The sequence below is a fragment of the Ogataea haglerorum genome, assembly GCF_019207285.1.
Source record: "Ogataea haglerorum isolate 81-453-3 chromosome Unknown 81-453-3_NODE_21_length_93740_cov_93.718138, whole genome shotgun sequence".
Classification (NCBI taxonomy): domain Eukaryota; kingdom Fungi; phylum Ascomycota; class Pichiomycetes; order Pichiales; family Pichiaceae; genus Ogataea; species Ogataea haglerorum.
Genome location: NW_025065171.1, coordinates 18,149 through 32,335, shown reverse-complemented (window position 1 = coordinate 32,335; position 14,187 = coordinate 18,149). Strand labels below are relative to the sequence as shown.

General features: G+C 45.9%; 9 protein-coding genes across 9 annotated transcripts; 3 read left to right on the top strand and 6 right to left on the bottom strand.

Annotated features, from left to right (window-relative positions):
• Window positions 1–76: 76 nt before the first annotated feature.
• Window positions 77–1,807, bottom strand: KL911_005296 (uncharacterized protein; the record flags this gene model as incomplete). Its single annotated transcript, XM_043200682.1, has 1 exon — window positions 77–1,807. One exon carries the CDS (start codon window positions 1,805–1,807, stop codon window positions 77–79), a length of 1,731 nt encoding a protein of 576 aa, XP_043051936.1.
• A 28-nt stretch (window positions 1,808–1,835) lies between these two features.
• KL911_005295 (uncharacterized protein) lies at window positions 1,836–3,317 on the top strand (the record flags this gene model as incomplete). The annotated part of the gene is made up of 1 exon (XM_043200681.1): window positions 1,836–3,317. The coding sequence occupies one exon, from the start codon at window positions 1,836–1,838 to the stop codon at window positions 3,315–3,317; it is 1,482 nt and encodes a 493-aa protein (XP_043051935.1).
• A 70-nt stretch (window positions 3,318–3,387) lies between these two features.
• KL911_005294 (uncharacterized protein) lies at window positions 3,388–4,548 on the bottom strand (the record flags this gene model as incomplete). Its single annotated transcript, XM_043200680.1, has 1 exon — window positions 3,388–4,548. The coding sequence occupies one exon, from the start codon at window positions 4,546–4,548 to the stop codon at window positions 3,388–3,390; it is 1,161 nt and encodes a 386-aa protein (XP_043051934.1).
• A 261-nt stretch (window positions 4,549–4,809) lies between these two features.
• KL911_005293 (uncharacterized protein) lies at window positions 4,810–6,570 on the bottom strand (the record flags this gene model as incomplete). The annotated part of the gene is made up of 1 exon (XM_043200679.1): window positions 4,810–6,570. The coding sequence occupies one exon, from the start codon at window positions 6,568–6,570 to the stop codon at window positions 4,810–4,812; it is 1,761 nt and encodes a 586-aa protein (XP_043051933.1).
• Window positions 6,571–7,196: 626 nt separating this feature from the next.
• KL911_005292 (uncharacterized protein) lies at window positions 7,197–8,755 on the bottom strand (the record flags this gene model as incomplete). Its single annotated transcript, XM_043200678.1, has 2 exons — window positions 7,197–8,480; window positions 8,576–8,755. 2 exons carry the CDS (start codon window positions 8,753–8,755, stop codon window positions 7,197–7,199), a joined length of 1,464 nt encoding a protein of 487 aa, XP_043051932.1.
• Window positions 8,756–8,844: 89 nt separating this feature from the next.
• KL911_005291 (uncharacterized protein) lies at window positions 8,845–9,390 on the top strand (the record flags this gene model as incomplete). The annotated part of the gene is made up of 1 exon (XM_043200677.1): window positions 8,845–9,390. One exon carries the CDS (start codon window positions 8,845–8,847, stop codon window positions 9,388–9,390), a length of 546 nt encoding a protein of 181 aa, XP_043051931.1.
• Window positions 9,391–9,418: 28 nt separating this feature from the next.
• On the bottom strand, window positions 9,419–11,263 carry KL911_005290 (uncharacterized protein; the record flags this gene model as incomplete). Its single annotated transcript, XM_043200676.1, has 1 exon — window positions 9,419–11,263. One exon carries the CDS (start codon window positions 11,261–11,263, stop codon window positions 9,419–9,421), a length of 1,845 nt encoding a protein of 614 aa, XP_043051930.1.
• An 88-nt stretch (window positions 11,264–11,351) lies between these two features.
• Window positions 11,352–12,908, top strand: KL911_005289 (uncharacterized protein; the record flags this gene model as incomplete). Its single annotated transcript, XM_043200674.1, has 1 exon — window positions 11,352–12,908. The coding sequence occupies one exon, from the start codon at window positions 11,352–11,354 to the stop codon at window positions 12,906–12,908; it is 1,557 nt and encodes a 518-aa protein (XP_043051929.1).
• Window positions 12,909–12,926: 18 nt separating this feature from the next.
• Window positions 12,927–13,895, bottom strand: KL911_005288 (uncharacterized protein; the record flags this gene model as incomplete). The annotated part of the gene is made up of 1 exon (XM_043200673.1): window positions 12,927–13,895. The coding sequence occupies one exon, from the start codon at window positions 13,893–13,895 to the stop codon at window positions 12,927–12,929; it is 969 nt and encodes a 322-aa protein (XP_043051928.1).
• Between the last annotated feature and the right edge of the window lie 292 nt (window positions 13,896–14,187).

Here is a 14,187-nt window from a genome sequence, read left to right as displayed (position 1 = left end):
AGAAACATTTTTTTTCGGCTACGTAGTTTCTCTGTGGGGCAAGATGTTGCGGAGTTACTGTGAGTCGCTATATACACTATTTAGTCTTTTTATGGCCCCGCTTTGCAACCTCGAGACTCTTCTCTGCGAATCCAGGCACCTGGATGTACGATATGCCTGCTTCCTCCAATTTTTTGCGAGAGACATTAACGGAAATAAAAGTATTTGGCTCCATAACTCCGACATAGCAAGTTGTGAAGCAGTTTTTGTAATCGAGGATCCGATCCAGACATGGTTTATTACCACTCAAGCGCTCGCTGCATGGCTCCATTGTAGTGTAGATCTCACAGCCAGGCGGCAAAGTTCGAGAACCTGTTTTTTGGAAATATTTTTCCATGGCACACTGTTCTGCGTGTGTATTGCCTTCTAGTTCTCTCGTGTGGCCAGTAGAAATTACCTCGCCGCCACGAGTAATGACTGCCCCCACACGGAATGCTGTATCGATCTGCGGACATTTCTCTGCCTGCTCCAGGGCAAGAGCCATGTACTTTTTTTGTGTCTCCACGGCCCATTCTGGAAGCTCTGTTTGGTAAGACCAACCATTCTCCTGCGACGAGCTGTATTTATAAGCATGCAAGTAGAGGTCCAGATCATTAGGGCCAGGGTCGGAGTAAAGCTCACCACCGCAGTCGCTACAATACTGGCCTGTTGACTGTATTTCTCCATCATCATTTGGATGTAGCCAGCTGGTGGCAGGCTCTGTTTTGCCAATCTTGGATAATTTTTCCGCAATGGCTTCAATGTTAAAGTCGGCACCTTTTCCTAAGCTTGGCCCCCAAATCTTGGGAGAGGAATACAACGGGTCATTCACTATGGGGTATCCGAGATATTGTAGATGAACTCTGATTTGGTGCGTGCGGCCAGTCAGCGGCTTACAGATCACCAGGCTCGTGGTTCCATCGTACGAGAGTCTTTTGAACACTGTTTTGGCTTCTTTTCCATTTTCACGATCAACAATATTGAACGCGATTCTAGGGTCCACTGTTCTCAAAGGTTCCTCGCAGACAATTTCCTGGTGTGCAGGAAATTCGCCAACGACCTTAGCAATGTACTCCTTGGAGACTTCTCTTTCGCGCATCTGTTTGACCATTTTCTCTGCCCCCGCAGCAGTCTTGCCCAGAAACATCAACCCACTCGTCAGTCGATCAAGTCTATTACAAGGATGGGCCTTGATTCCCATTTCTCTCTCTAAAATAAAAGTCACTGTGTTATGACGATACCGTCCTGTAGGATGGACAGGTATTCCAGACGGTTTGTCGATCACCAACAGTTCGTCATCTTGATGTACAATCTTCACGGGTCTTGAGGTCACTGGAGGTTCGTGGCGGTGCATTCTGTGCGATATCAAATCGCCGTTTTTCAATATTGTATCCGTGTTGGCAACTTTTTCGTTAATGGTCACTCTGCCCTTTTCTAATGCATTTTGATAGTAGCTTTTTGGATGCAACCGAAATTCATGTGCAAATACGTCCAGGATATTTCGATCGATCCATCGCTGCTTACAGTGAGTCATGTAGGTAAAGTAATACGGCCTCAATCTCCGGACGGGGCCGTCTATGCTGTACACCGCATCGTCTTCCTCCTCTTTGATAGTCTTATTCAAGGGTATGTCCGTCAAGTTCTTAGCGTTCTTGTCTCCTCCAAGCTTTTCGTATGCAGACTTCTGTGCTGCATCCTGATACACCTGGCGAACTCGAAATCCCTTGCCGTCAACTTTGCGAAGTTTATTGGGCTGCTCAGAAACCATCCTGCTGATCACTCTGAACATGAAAAATTTCGATCGATTTTTTATTTCCATGCTTCTTCTCTCGAGTCTTTTTCATAAGATCCGAACATATTCTACCAAGGTGGAGAACCCACGACTGCGGAACTATGACACTTTCAATCCCACCCTACGAGCCACCATCCAACAGTTGGATGCCATGAGCCCTCGCTTCGAGCTCGCTAAAAATCAACTAGAAATACTCTACCATCCCGCTGACTTCTACAATCTCATCAAGCAAAAAATTGGATCAGCAGAGAATCGCATCTTCCTGTCGTCACTTTACATTGGAAAAACGCAGCATGAGCTTGTCAAATGTTTGCAGGACTCATTGTCTCAGAAGCCTGAGCTCAAGGTCGACATCCTCGTTGACTATCTTCGTTCTACGCGAGAGTCTCCTAATCCTTGTCCAGCATCACTCTTAGCACCACTAGTGGAGAAATTTGGCAAGGAACGAGTCAACATTCGTTTCTATCACACTCCGCATCTTTCAGGCATAAAAAAAGCTCTGCTTCCAAAAAGAATAAACGAGGGATGGGGATTGCAACATATGAAAATATGTGGCTTCGACAAAGAAGTGATACTCACAGGTGCAAATCTCTCAGAGGACTACTTCACCAATCGTCAGGACAGATACTATCTTTTTAAAAGCGCACCTTTGGCAGACTACTATTTTGGCCTGCAAAAAGCAGTCGGCTCAATAAGTTACCAGCTACTACCTTCCAAAACTTCTGAAAAATATACATTAGAGTGGCCTTCGTCCAACTTTGCCTCGGAGCCTCATCTTAACGTTGAACGGTTTATCAAGGAGTCCACCAGACTCGTTCTCCCGCTTCTAAGAAGCCCCGTTACCAAACCTGAGTACCTTGCTGACCCTGAGATTATCGTCTACCCTGTGTCCTCGTTCAAGCCAATCATGAACCCTGATAGGTCCACTGAAAAGCCTGCTATTCTGCGCCTACTGACGCTCCTCAACGACCCTGGCGTGAAATGGGCCTTTACTGCAGGATATTTCAATGTCCACCCAGATATTAGTTCCAGGCTTATTGAGTCGCATGCAAAAGGAACTGTCATCACCGCTGCTCCAGAGGCAAGCTCGTTCTATAAATCGAAAGGTATTTCCAAATATCTTCCAGACGCGTATCTCTACAAAGCACAACTTTTCTTGGAACAAGTTCGTCGCAGAGACTGTGTCAAACTGCTCGAATGGCAGAATGGCATTGTGAATACCCCCACCGGATGGTCCTACCATGCTAAAGGGCTCTGGCTGTCGCTCTCAGGGGAGAATGAGCCTAGCATAACTGTTGTCGGCTCCTCGAATTATACTCGAAGAGCGTATGCTTTGGACCTCGAAACGAATGCAGTGGTGATCACGAAGAACAGGTCGGTGAAGGAGCAGATGGCCAAGGAATTGCAAAACCTGACCAGCCACACCACTCAGCTGACAGATTTTAGCCACCGTCAGATCAGCCCAGGCGTGAAAATAGCAACGACGATTCTTAGCAAAATGCTATGAGCTACGTAATTTACTCTTGTATAAAACCATTTTAGACCATTTAAACAGATAAATGTTCCCAATCCCCTGCCTAGTTTTTGTTCTTGAGCGATCTGCGTTCTTTAACGGCCTCGGCTAGCATCTCCAGCACTTCCTCGGTGCTTTCCCAGCCAATACAAGCATCGGTTATGGAGCAGCCATATTTCAAAGCGTCTTTCCCTCCTTCCTCGAGCGGTGGCACGTCCTGTCTTCCTTCGTTAATATTGCTCTCGATCATGACACCGCAAATCGTGCTGTTTCCATTTTTGAGCTGGCGGGACACCTCAGCAGCGACCTTCGGTTGGTTACGGTGGTCTTTGCATGAGTTGCCGTGAGAACAGTCCACCATGATTCTGGCTTCTCCGTCTTTGAGAATACCAGCCTTGACCAACGCTTGCTCTGCTTCTTTTACGCTTTGTTCGTCGTAGTTCGTACCCTTCTTACCACCGCGCAGGATGATGAAAGTGTCCTTATTTCCTTCGGTACCAACAATAGCAACGACACCTGGCTTCGTGACCGATAGGAAGTGGTGGGGGTGTGCGGCGGCACGCATAGCGTCGACAGCCACGCCGAGCGAGCCGTCTGTTCCATTTTTGAAACCAACAGGGAAAGACAGGCCGGAGGCTAGTTCCCTGTGTAGTTGGGACTCTGTCGTACGAGCTCCAATGGCACCGACGGAGAACAAATCGCTCAAAAATTGAGGAGAAATAGTGTCCAACATCTCACCAGCAATCGGAAGCTTTTCTGTGAGTCTGACAAATAATTCTCTGGCAATTCTGAGTCCCTTGTTAATGTTGAAAGATCCATCAATGTCTGGATCATTGATGAGACCTTTCCAGCCGACAGTAGTCCGAGGCTTTTCGAGGTATGCTCTCATGACAATGTGCAGTTCTCCTTTGACTTTCTCCTTGAAAACTGACAGCCTGTTGCAGTAATCAAGAGCAGCCTCGGGATCATGTAAAGAACATGGCCCGATGACTACCAGAAGTCTGTCATCCTTTCCATTGAGAATATTGCAGGCATCTTCTCTTCCTTCCAAAATGTTCTTTTCAGATTTGCTGGTCAGTGGGTATTCATGCTGAAGAAGATCCGGAGGAGTCAGTGGGTTATAACCTCTAATTCTCCAGTCTTCCAAGCGGGATCTATCTCCGACGTGTGGATTTTCCATGAACATTCTGCTGTGGGATCCGGTTGGCGCCTGGTTGGTCAGCATGACGTTAAAAAAGGAGCCAAAATTTCAGACAGGTGGCTTGTGATACGTAACACAGCATGGTGTTTCAGCAAGACTGTCCAAAATCTTCCTCCAGGTTATACACTTACTGGCATCGTGCTTTTGGTTATAATACTAAGTTCCGGATTTGTGGTTCAACTTATATAAATCAAAATGTATGACTAAATTCTGTTCTATTAAACTTGAAAAAATTTAAGCGTGCACGGGTGCACGCGGATGTGACGCAACAAGGCATATGATTTCTCAAATTCGTATCGATCCGGATGCAATGCCCCGGTAAATTTCATCGGTGAGCGGCTCATACTTTTTAGTGCTGAGGTTGAGATAGTAGACCGAATCTTTATTGCTCGGGCCAAATGGCAGGACAGGGTCTCTGAATCTCTTTTTCGATACCTTGTGGTTGTGGGTGTGCTCAATGATGTCAAATTTGACAAAGCACGGGCGTGCAAAATGAGGTAACTGTGACCACACTAGTGCCCCCAGCTCTGAAAGCAGTTTTGCTCTCTCGTCTTCAGATTCCTTGTTCCTCGATTTGGTCTGTAAAATAGCGTAGCCGCAGCGGCCTTCGTGATTAGGAACCCTTGCTCCCACGACGACGCTGACATCAATTAGAGGATGTGATTGTAGACTATTTTCCACCTGAGTGGTGCTCACATTCTCAGACTTCCACCTATATGTGTCGCCCAGTCGATCCACAAATTTGATGCATCCATACTCGTCGTACTGGAAGAGGTCGTCAGTTCTGATCCACGCGTCACCTTTGCGAAAAACGTTGCGCACAATTTTCGAGTACGTTGCATCATCGTTATTCACATATCCTGGGAAGGTGGCCTTGATGTTTCTTGGGTTCAGAACATGCATCAGGAGCTCGGCATTTTCTCCAGCCCGAGGCTTCTCGCAGTATCCCTGTTCGTTTCTGTATAGCGTTGCGTCGTCATCCTTTTCCGTCTTGACCAGGCAATACATCACACTCAGAACTTTATCTGCTAGCCATCCTTGGTTTCTGATGCAGCCAATGCCAATTCCCGATTGCTCGTAGCATGTCGTCGCAAAAGGTCCCTCACTACTGGCGTAGAACTCTCCTATAGCAGGGATTTCAAATCTTTGCTTGAATTTCGTCCATATATCAGCACGCAGCCCGTTTCCAACAGCAAGTCTGATTTTTCCATGACACCATTTCTCGTCCTCTGTAGCTGGTCCATTAAGGAGGTAGCGACACACCTCACCCACGTACTGGATAGTATTGGCTCCAGCAAGCCTGACCTGAGTCCAGTAGGAAGAGAGAGAAAACTTTGTGCCCAAAGAAAGCGTGCCACCGTGAGCCAGAATAGGGAGCACACCAAGAATGGACGCAGTGCCGTGGTATAGCGGCATCGCGGTGTACATGTTAGTGGAGCCGTTGAGTCTCACCGCATGGGGGAAGAAATAAGAAGCAAAGAACACTTTTCGCCATGAGTTGACAGCAGATTTCGGTAATCCAGAGGTTCCGCTGGTGAATATCAGTACTGCCGGCTTGTAGTATAGCAGATCTCTATCCCGATCTGCATCATCGAGTCTAAAGGTGGGAGACGAAGGATTTTGAATATTCTTGAGCCACTCCTTTTGGTCAACATAGACACATCTCAAATCAGGAATCTTTTCATGAATCTCGTCTTTAGTTCCATCAAAAAGGCTTCTACACTCCTCGTCCACAAACACAAGCTTGGAGTCAACAACAGAAAGCGAATGTACCAGTGCTTTATGGGTCAGATTATTATTCTGGAAGCATGGGATTGCACCCAGGTTCCACAAAGCTAGCCATATCATAATAAATAGTGGACTGTTGTTCATGTATAGAGACACAATGTCATTTTTCTTGACCCCGTACTCCGTTTTCAAAATATAAGACAAGCGCAAAACGAGGCCATAAAGCTCGCCATAGGTGTATTTCTCGATGTCAAATTGCCCCTTGGCAGCTGCTGGCCGTAAATATATAAGAGCAGTATTCTGGGCATGCTTCTTCATGGACGCCTCTAGGTGGTACCATAGAGAAACTCGTTTCGTAACATAACAGTGGTAAAAATGCCGGATGAACTGATAGATGATGACAGGTGCCAGGTAGAGATCTTCCCGGAGCCGATACTTTCTCTCCCAACTGATCGCATACTCAATCAAGCGGCTTCTAAAAGCGAAAAGCAGAACGAGCAGCGCCAAAGCGCTTGTTATTACCAACATCGAGAATATTGTCTGTATATTAGACTTATCTATATATGCAAAATTATTTCGTGGAAAATCACACCAGAACCGTTTTTCCGGTTACAAGTGCCAATAGCCTTTTTTGTTAGCGTTTCCCACCATGATGGGCCAGGACAGGAAGGTTCCGAGTCCGGCAAACCAGATTGGTAGCAACCGGGCGTGGAAGCCGAGTTCTCTAAAGAGAGGGTTTGGGCCAATGCTTTTGCTTGCAGCTTTTGCTGAATTAAATGCGACACTGGCTATAGCTGACATTGTAGTAATAATAGTATATGATACACGGACGATAGTTACAAAGATATTTCATCTTCTATTGGCTCTTTATATACCCCAATAAGGTGGAGTGATTTGGTCACCACCAGGAAGCTGAGTGGTGCGGACATCAAAAATCACTCCACTTATTCCTGTTTGACTTCCTTTTTTGGAATACCTCTGGCAGTCAGGAAATTGAATATCGGGGTACCATTCTGATCGTCGTATCCAGCAAATCCATCGATAAAGCCAAAGAACCCGTAAAAGACGTTGTCGCGCTCCTCTTCGGCGTAAATTTTGTCGTAGATATGTTTGCGCTTGAATTCATCGATTTCTGCAGCAAACTTATCAAAAGAAAGCGGGTTGTATCCGAACTTCTCGAGCTTGGCATTGTAGCTCTCGTATACTGGCTGCTCGAGCAAAAGTCCCAAAGCTGGCGCCTTAGGAATGTTGACCTTCTCGGGGCCAAAAGCCTCCTCTATTCTGGCCAACGGACAGCCTGTTCTCACAACAAGCGTAGCCATAGCAATCATCTTACGAATTTGGTGGAGCATGAATGATTGACCGTGGATCTTGATAGACACCCATTCCTGGTCGTTCACCACAATAGGGTCGCTCACGGTGATATTCTTCATGAATCTAATCGCAGACGGGTCTTTGTAATCCTTCCCGTTGGTGAAATTGTGGAAATTGTGCGATCCAAGATAGATTTTCAGAGCGTCTCTCAGTAGATCCAGCTTCTCAGCAGAAATTTTATACCGCTTGCGGGCTGCATTCATGATTTCTCTGGATTTCTTGTCTGCGAGTTCAAGCGGAACAGTCAACTGGATTCCTTCTCTATTTGCCTCTCTAATCTGCGCCATTTGGTCCTCTGTAATGCCAGCCTTCTCGAGCTCAATATTCACCTCCTCCCAGAATTTCTCACCTTGTGGGTCTTTTCTCGTCGTACCCGGAAATTCCTTCTCAGCCTCAAGAATTTGGGTTGCAAGGGGACTGCTTGGTTTTGGAGGAAGGAATGAGTACGTTGGCATTAGGTACTCATAAATTCTTGAGGAACACACTTTGCGACAGTCAAAAGACTTATTGACCCGCTCATAGCCCCAAAACCGAATTTGTTCGGGAAGATAGCTGTTGATTTTCTCAACCAAGTTTGGATCCTCAATGATAAGCTTTAGAGAAATCACATTTCCAGCAGCATGCACACCTTTATCGGTACGGGCAGCTCTCATAAAACTGCTCTTTTTCAAGTCGTTAGAATTGTTCTTTGATATTGCCCCTGCCTTCACAAAAGCATCAAATAAATCACCCTCAATGGTCTTAGCGGGAGGGTTCATCTGCATGCCATGGTAGCCAGTTCCACAGTAGCTCAAAAAACATGCTACCTTCTTCTTGGGCTTTCTTTCCTCATCCTCATATTTAGGAGTACCATCCTCATTCAAAATCCGTCTGCAATGTTAGTAAATTAACGTTCGTAGACAGAGTCTTCTGAATCTCGTGTCCAGCAGCTCTGTCTGCGAAAACATACCCACGTGTCCTGGACTTTCTTGAGGACTCTCTGTCTCTTAGCTGTGTCACCAATGACGTCTCCTTTCCGGGTGCGGAGCCATTTATTACTAGGATCCTTTCTGCTGCCTTGTTCGTCATCGTCATAGGCTTCAGCAACTTGATCAGGTTCCTCAGTACGTTCATTGATGAGCTCTGACATCGATGCTTGTTATTGAAAAATTTTAAAAAAGGCAGTGCTTGACGATGTTAGAAAAAATTTCAAGAAAATATCTGATACATAGCTAATCAATGAGGCCGCTCACCGAGGAGGAGACCAAGGTTGTTTTCGAAAAGCTGGCCAACTACATTGGCCGTAATATCGCATACCTGGTGGATAATAAAGAGGATCCTCATGTTTTTAGATTACAAAAAGATAGAGTCTATTATGTCAGTGATCGCATAGCGAAAGTTGCAACTTCTGTCGCAAGACCAAACCTCATGTCTCTTGGTGTGTGTTTCGGGAAGTTCACAAAAACCGGAAAATTCAGACTGCATATTACCTCCTTGAAATACCTGGCTCAATACGCAAAATACAAGGTCTGGATCAAACAAAACGGAGAAATGCCATTCTTATACGGAAATCATGTCCTCAAAGCACACGTTGGAAAGATGAGCGAAGACATTCCAGAACATGCCGGAGTGATAGTTTTCTCTATGGCAGATGTGCCTCTAGGATTTGGTGTTAGCGCAAAGTCGACTATCGAAGCGAAGAACTTGCAACCAACAGGTATTGTGGTTTTCCGTCAAGGAGACATTGGAGAATATCTCAGAGACGAGGATACGTTGTTTACATAGAACTTAGTGATGTTTGCCGGTATATGAGTTATTTCTTTCCCTTCTTCTTTTTCCCGGCCTGCTTTTTGTTTATGGCAGGAGACGATGAACTGGATCCGATGTTGAGTGATTCCTCAGCGGCTTGGTCAACGACACCTCCCTGCGTGTCTTTGCCTTTCTTGCCCTTCTTAGGTTTGTAGTAAGACCTATCCTTCATTGGTAACCATCTTTCCTCGTCCAATTTTTTTGAAAGGTCCTTTGGAAGCTTTTTCGGTTTGTTTCGCTTTCGTTTTTCGACTTTGGAGGCTCCTTGACTGATTTTGGTGGTGGATGTTTTCGAAAATAATGGCTGCAGTCCTTGTTCTAGTAGTGAGTCTGCGTCAACCTTGGATATCAGTGGCTCCACATCTCCCAAGCTGGTTTCTGCTTCTCCGCCTAAAACCACGGAAACTAGGGGGTCTGAAGACACTGCAGACTGGAGTTTTTGGAATAATTCTTGGGATTTTGCTTCGTCAAATGCTATCATCTGGAATGCCACAAATTTGAGTAGTTTTAGTTGGTCAACAGTCTTCAGCTCTGCAGAAAGTAGATGCTGATAGAGACTAAGGAGTAGCTTAATTTTATCGTTTTCTCTGTCAAGCTTGTCGTAAACAGCAAAAAGCAAGCAGGCAATTGCCGGCCTGAGAAGCACCGACGAGTCAGCTTCAACCGCAGTCTCCAAGACGCGAGCAGCATTTTGGTTTTTTCCGGAACTCACACTCAATTGTGCAGCGAACAAGCATAGGCCCAGCTTCTTCGGATTTTTGATCGCCTCTCTGAAAACCAGCTTCTCATTGATCGATGATTTGAAGTTCTCAGAGTCAAACTCTGCTATTTTAGATATACCAGCTAGGGCCTGTGGCAGTAAAGACTCTGGGAATCGGTGTTCGTGCTTGGCCGCAGACTTAGAAACGGATTTTCCAGCCTTGTATGCTAACAAGATCTCGTTTCGCTGCAAATCTCTTATTTGTCTCATCACCAACCTATCAAGGATCCTATTGAGAGACTGTGGTAGTCCAAGCTTTTTGTACAAAGAAGCTGCACTAGGCGGTGTTTCTTGAAAGGAAGCCAGATTCGTGGTGATGAGAACTTTCAAGACCTGGTTCTTCAACTTCGACAAATTTATTTCGTCATAGAATGGCTTAGCAGCATCCTTTCCGCTCAACATTTGTGTCAGAAATGCAATTTCAACGTCTATAGGAGCAAGTTCTTCCAGTTGTTCCTCTTCTTCGTAATCTGCAAGGGAAACCAGACACTGCTGTCTGGCTTCTCGCAGAAGCTCTAAGGAGCCCTCATAGTCACCGTCTCTTAGGAGAATTAAGGCAGAATTGAATTTTTGGTCGTATGAGTTGGAGTGTGGGGCAGAGATGGGCTGCAAGTTGCTGTCCTCAGAATAGACTTCCATCTGCGAAAGCACAGCGCGCTCATTGACACTGAGATCCAGCACTTCTTCTGGTGGAGTGTCATTCAAAAGCTCTCTGTATATTTTCAACGCGGTTTCGTTTTTACCAACACGATAGTAGTGTTGAGCTAAGACATGTTTTAGGCCGCGATTATTAGATCCATGAGATACAAGCTTTGCTAGTGACTTTTCGTCGTCAAGCTTGTAGTAGATATATGCCAATTCAACAATGAGAATCTCGCGATTTTTAGCAATTAGGTCACTATGTTTGTCAAGCACTTCGCGGGCGGTCTTGTAGTTGTCAAGGTTGATGAGGGCCACCAAACATTGTTTGAGAGCGGCAACATTGGACGGCTGCTGGCTCAGAATCTTGGATCCCAGATCAAAAACTTGTCTGTGGGAGTCAGACTTCGAAAAGACCTGCAATTGTGAGACCAAATCTGACAGAGACATGCTGTTGACGTTGGTCGATGAGTTTTGATGACGAAAAATTTATAGCAGGGTAATCCATGAAAAATACCTAATTAAATTCTCTTGATCTATGCCACCGCTCATCCAGGCGATACCGCATGCTTGCACCAGAGCCTCATGCGTCTCTGGAAGGAGGCTCTTTTTTCATTCTGTTTATTCGTTTGCATCATATGCTAAATCCTCTGCCAAGTCTTCGGGCAAGCTCAAGATGGTTTCGAGCGAAGAAAAGGCATATAAGTTTGGAAGCGGTCCAGCTCTCAAGAACTTCGACAAAGAAGAACTTCGGGGCCTATCTGGGCTCTACGAGCGCGTGCATGAGTTTTACGAACTCAAGTTACTTCCCGAAGTGAGGTCAGCAATGATAGAAGAGCTGAAAGAAAATACCGTTCTCAAGTCCCAGAACTACATGAGTCCTAACAGGAAAAAACTGTCCGAGTCTGAGCTGAGTGGCCTTGTGATACGGCCTACTAACATCCAAAAAGCTGCTATCAAAATTATAAATGGTACACCAAGAACCCCCAAGCTTCTCAACCCTTACATTCTAGCAGGAGAAACGGGATCAGGGAAAACATGGGCCTACTTGGCACCACTTTTGCACAGATTGCGCGAGTTTTATCTTGCAGAGGGCTTTGAGCAATCCAATAAACCTGGGATACGAAGCGTTATCTTGCTTCCAACCCACGAACTGGTTGATCAAGTCTTCAAAACTGTGAAGCATACCAGGGACACCCTGGGCACAAAAGCAGTGCAATGGGATTTGGACTCGAACTTCAGGGAATTTATGGACAATTATAGACAGGGAATCGACGTTTTGGTGACTACGCCAGGAAAATTGGCATCTTTGGCAAAATATGATGATGTCCAAAACCTTAGACAGCTGCTAAAAAATGTCAGCTTTTGTGTGGTAGACGAGGCAGACACACTCATGGACGAATCTTTCATCGAGGATACCTATGACCTGCTCAAGAAAATGAATGGTCTGCGTCACTTGGTGTTCGTCACGGCTACCATTTCCTCGTCGCTGAGAAAAGTGGTGAAGTCATTGTTCCCTGACTTCGTTCCAATCACCACTCCTTCGCTCCACAAAATCCCAAAAGCAATTGAGGTCCGTGTGATAGACGCTAAACCTAAACCATACAACGGATCACGACTCAAAGCACTCGCTCAAGTTCTTTACGCTATCCATTGTGACGGAACAGAGCCGGGTTATGAAAAGCGAGTTGTCGTGTTTGTTAACGAGAAAAAACAGGCTCCGGTTTTAGCTCAGCAGCTCAGAGAGAAATACAAACATGATGTAGAGAGCTTGACATCAGACGATACACCCGAGAACAGAAGACGGATTCTGGAGCCTTTCATCAGTCCACCCCAGCCCTTGAAGGATCCTTCGAAGCCAACACTCAAGGTGCTTATATGCACAGACCTGATGTCCAGGGGTATTAATTTCCGCGGTGTGCGGAACGTGGTACTGTACAATATTCCAAACATGACCTCGGACTTGGTCCATAGAATGGGACGGACAGGAAGAATGAACCAGTCGGGAAGAGCATTTTTGATTTTGGAAGATAAAAGCGCTCCTAACACCAAGGGACTTGCAAAGGTGTTGCGTAATAACAGACGTTTGGCATGAAAGGTATTTGTATATATATTAGGTATTTTCAAGACTCATGAAGGTGGATGGCCAATGGAGCCGATTTTTGAGTATCCAAGGGTGTTTTCCAACTTCAGAGAGTCTGAAGCGCTTCTCTGGCTCGTACTTAAGTAGCTTGCGGATAAGGTCGGCGGCATCTGGTGAGACAAAAGAGGGAATGCGAAGGTCAACTTTGGCGATGCGTTTATATGTGGTGCTTGAGTTCTGCTCTTCAAAGGGAGGCCTACCAACCAGGAACTCATAGAGCAGGATTCCTAATGCCCACACGTCCACTTTTTCGTCGTGAGTTTTGGCTTCCACCATTTCTGGCGGCAGGTAATCCAGGGTGCCGCACATAGTAGTTCTTTTCGAGTGGGCAGGGGCGTACACGCTCCACCCAAAGTCGGAAAGCTTAATCTGGTTGTTGAAGTGAAGCAGGATATTCTCCGGTTTAAGGTCCCTGTGAACGATATGCTTTTTGTGTAGGTAGCTGAGTGCACTGGCTACTTGAAAGATGTAGTAGGACGCGGTGACGTCATCAAACCGCCGCTTGGACTTGAGCACTTTGTAAAGTTCTCCCTCAGCCGCGTATTCCAGAATCAGGTACACGTTTTTGTGATCGTGAAACCAGCCGTAGAGGCGTAAACAGTTCACGTGGCGCACGTTTGCCTGTATCTCGATTTCTCTGACAAATTGCTTTTCAACCTTATAGTTTAGCAACTCGCGCTTATCCATGACCTTCAATGCGCATACAAACCCTGTCTCGATCTCCCGCACACAATAAACCTTTCCAAACTTACCCTTCCCCAGTTTACGACCGAGCTCGAAATCACTAATCTTCCAATTCTTACGGAGCTGTCTTGGCAGAGATTCCAAGGGAGTCGACTTGCGCAGTGACAGGCGGTTAAAAACAGAGCTGCGAGCGTCCATCGATTTGCGCACGGGAGACTTGATGGGCCAAAAAGGACTGTTTGCAATATCCGCCATTTGTTTACAATTGTGACAAGCGAAATTTATGCATTTTCACAGCCTTAATAAATATCACCCGGTGACCTCGGAGTAAGTGAACCACATCCGGGCATATATTAGTGGATGTTGTGAGGCTGAAACAACAAGCTTCGTCTATGCCTCTCTCTTGGGGTTTGCCGATGTTCTTCTGGAGATCAGTTTCAGCGCTCTTTGACGCTAAAGCACGGTGCGGCACCAAAGTCCATTCTGGGCTTTTCCAAGAGAGCCATTACGTCATAACGGAAAGGGTTGCTACTAATGCATATATATA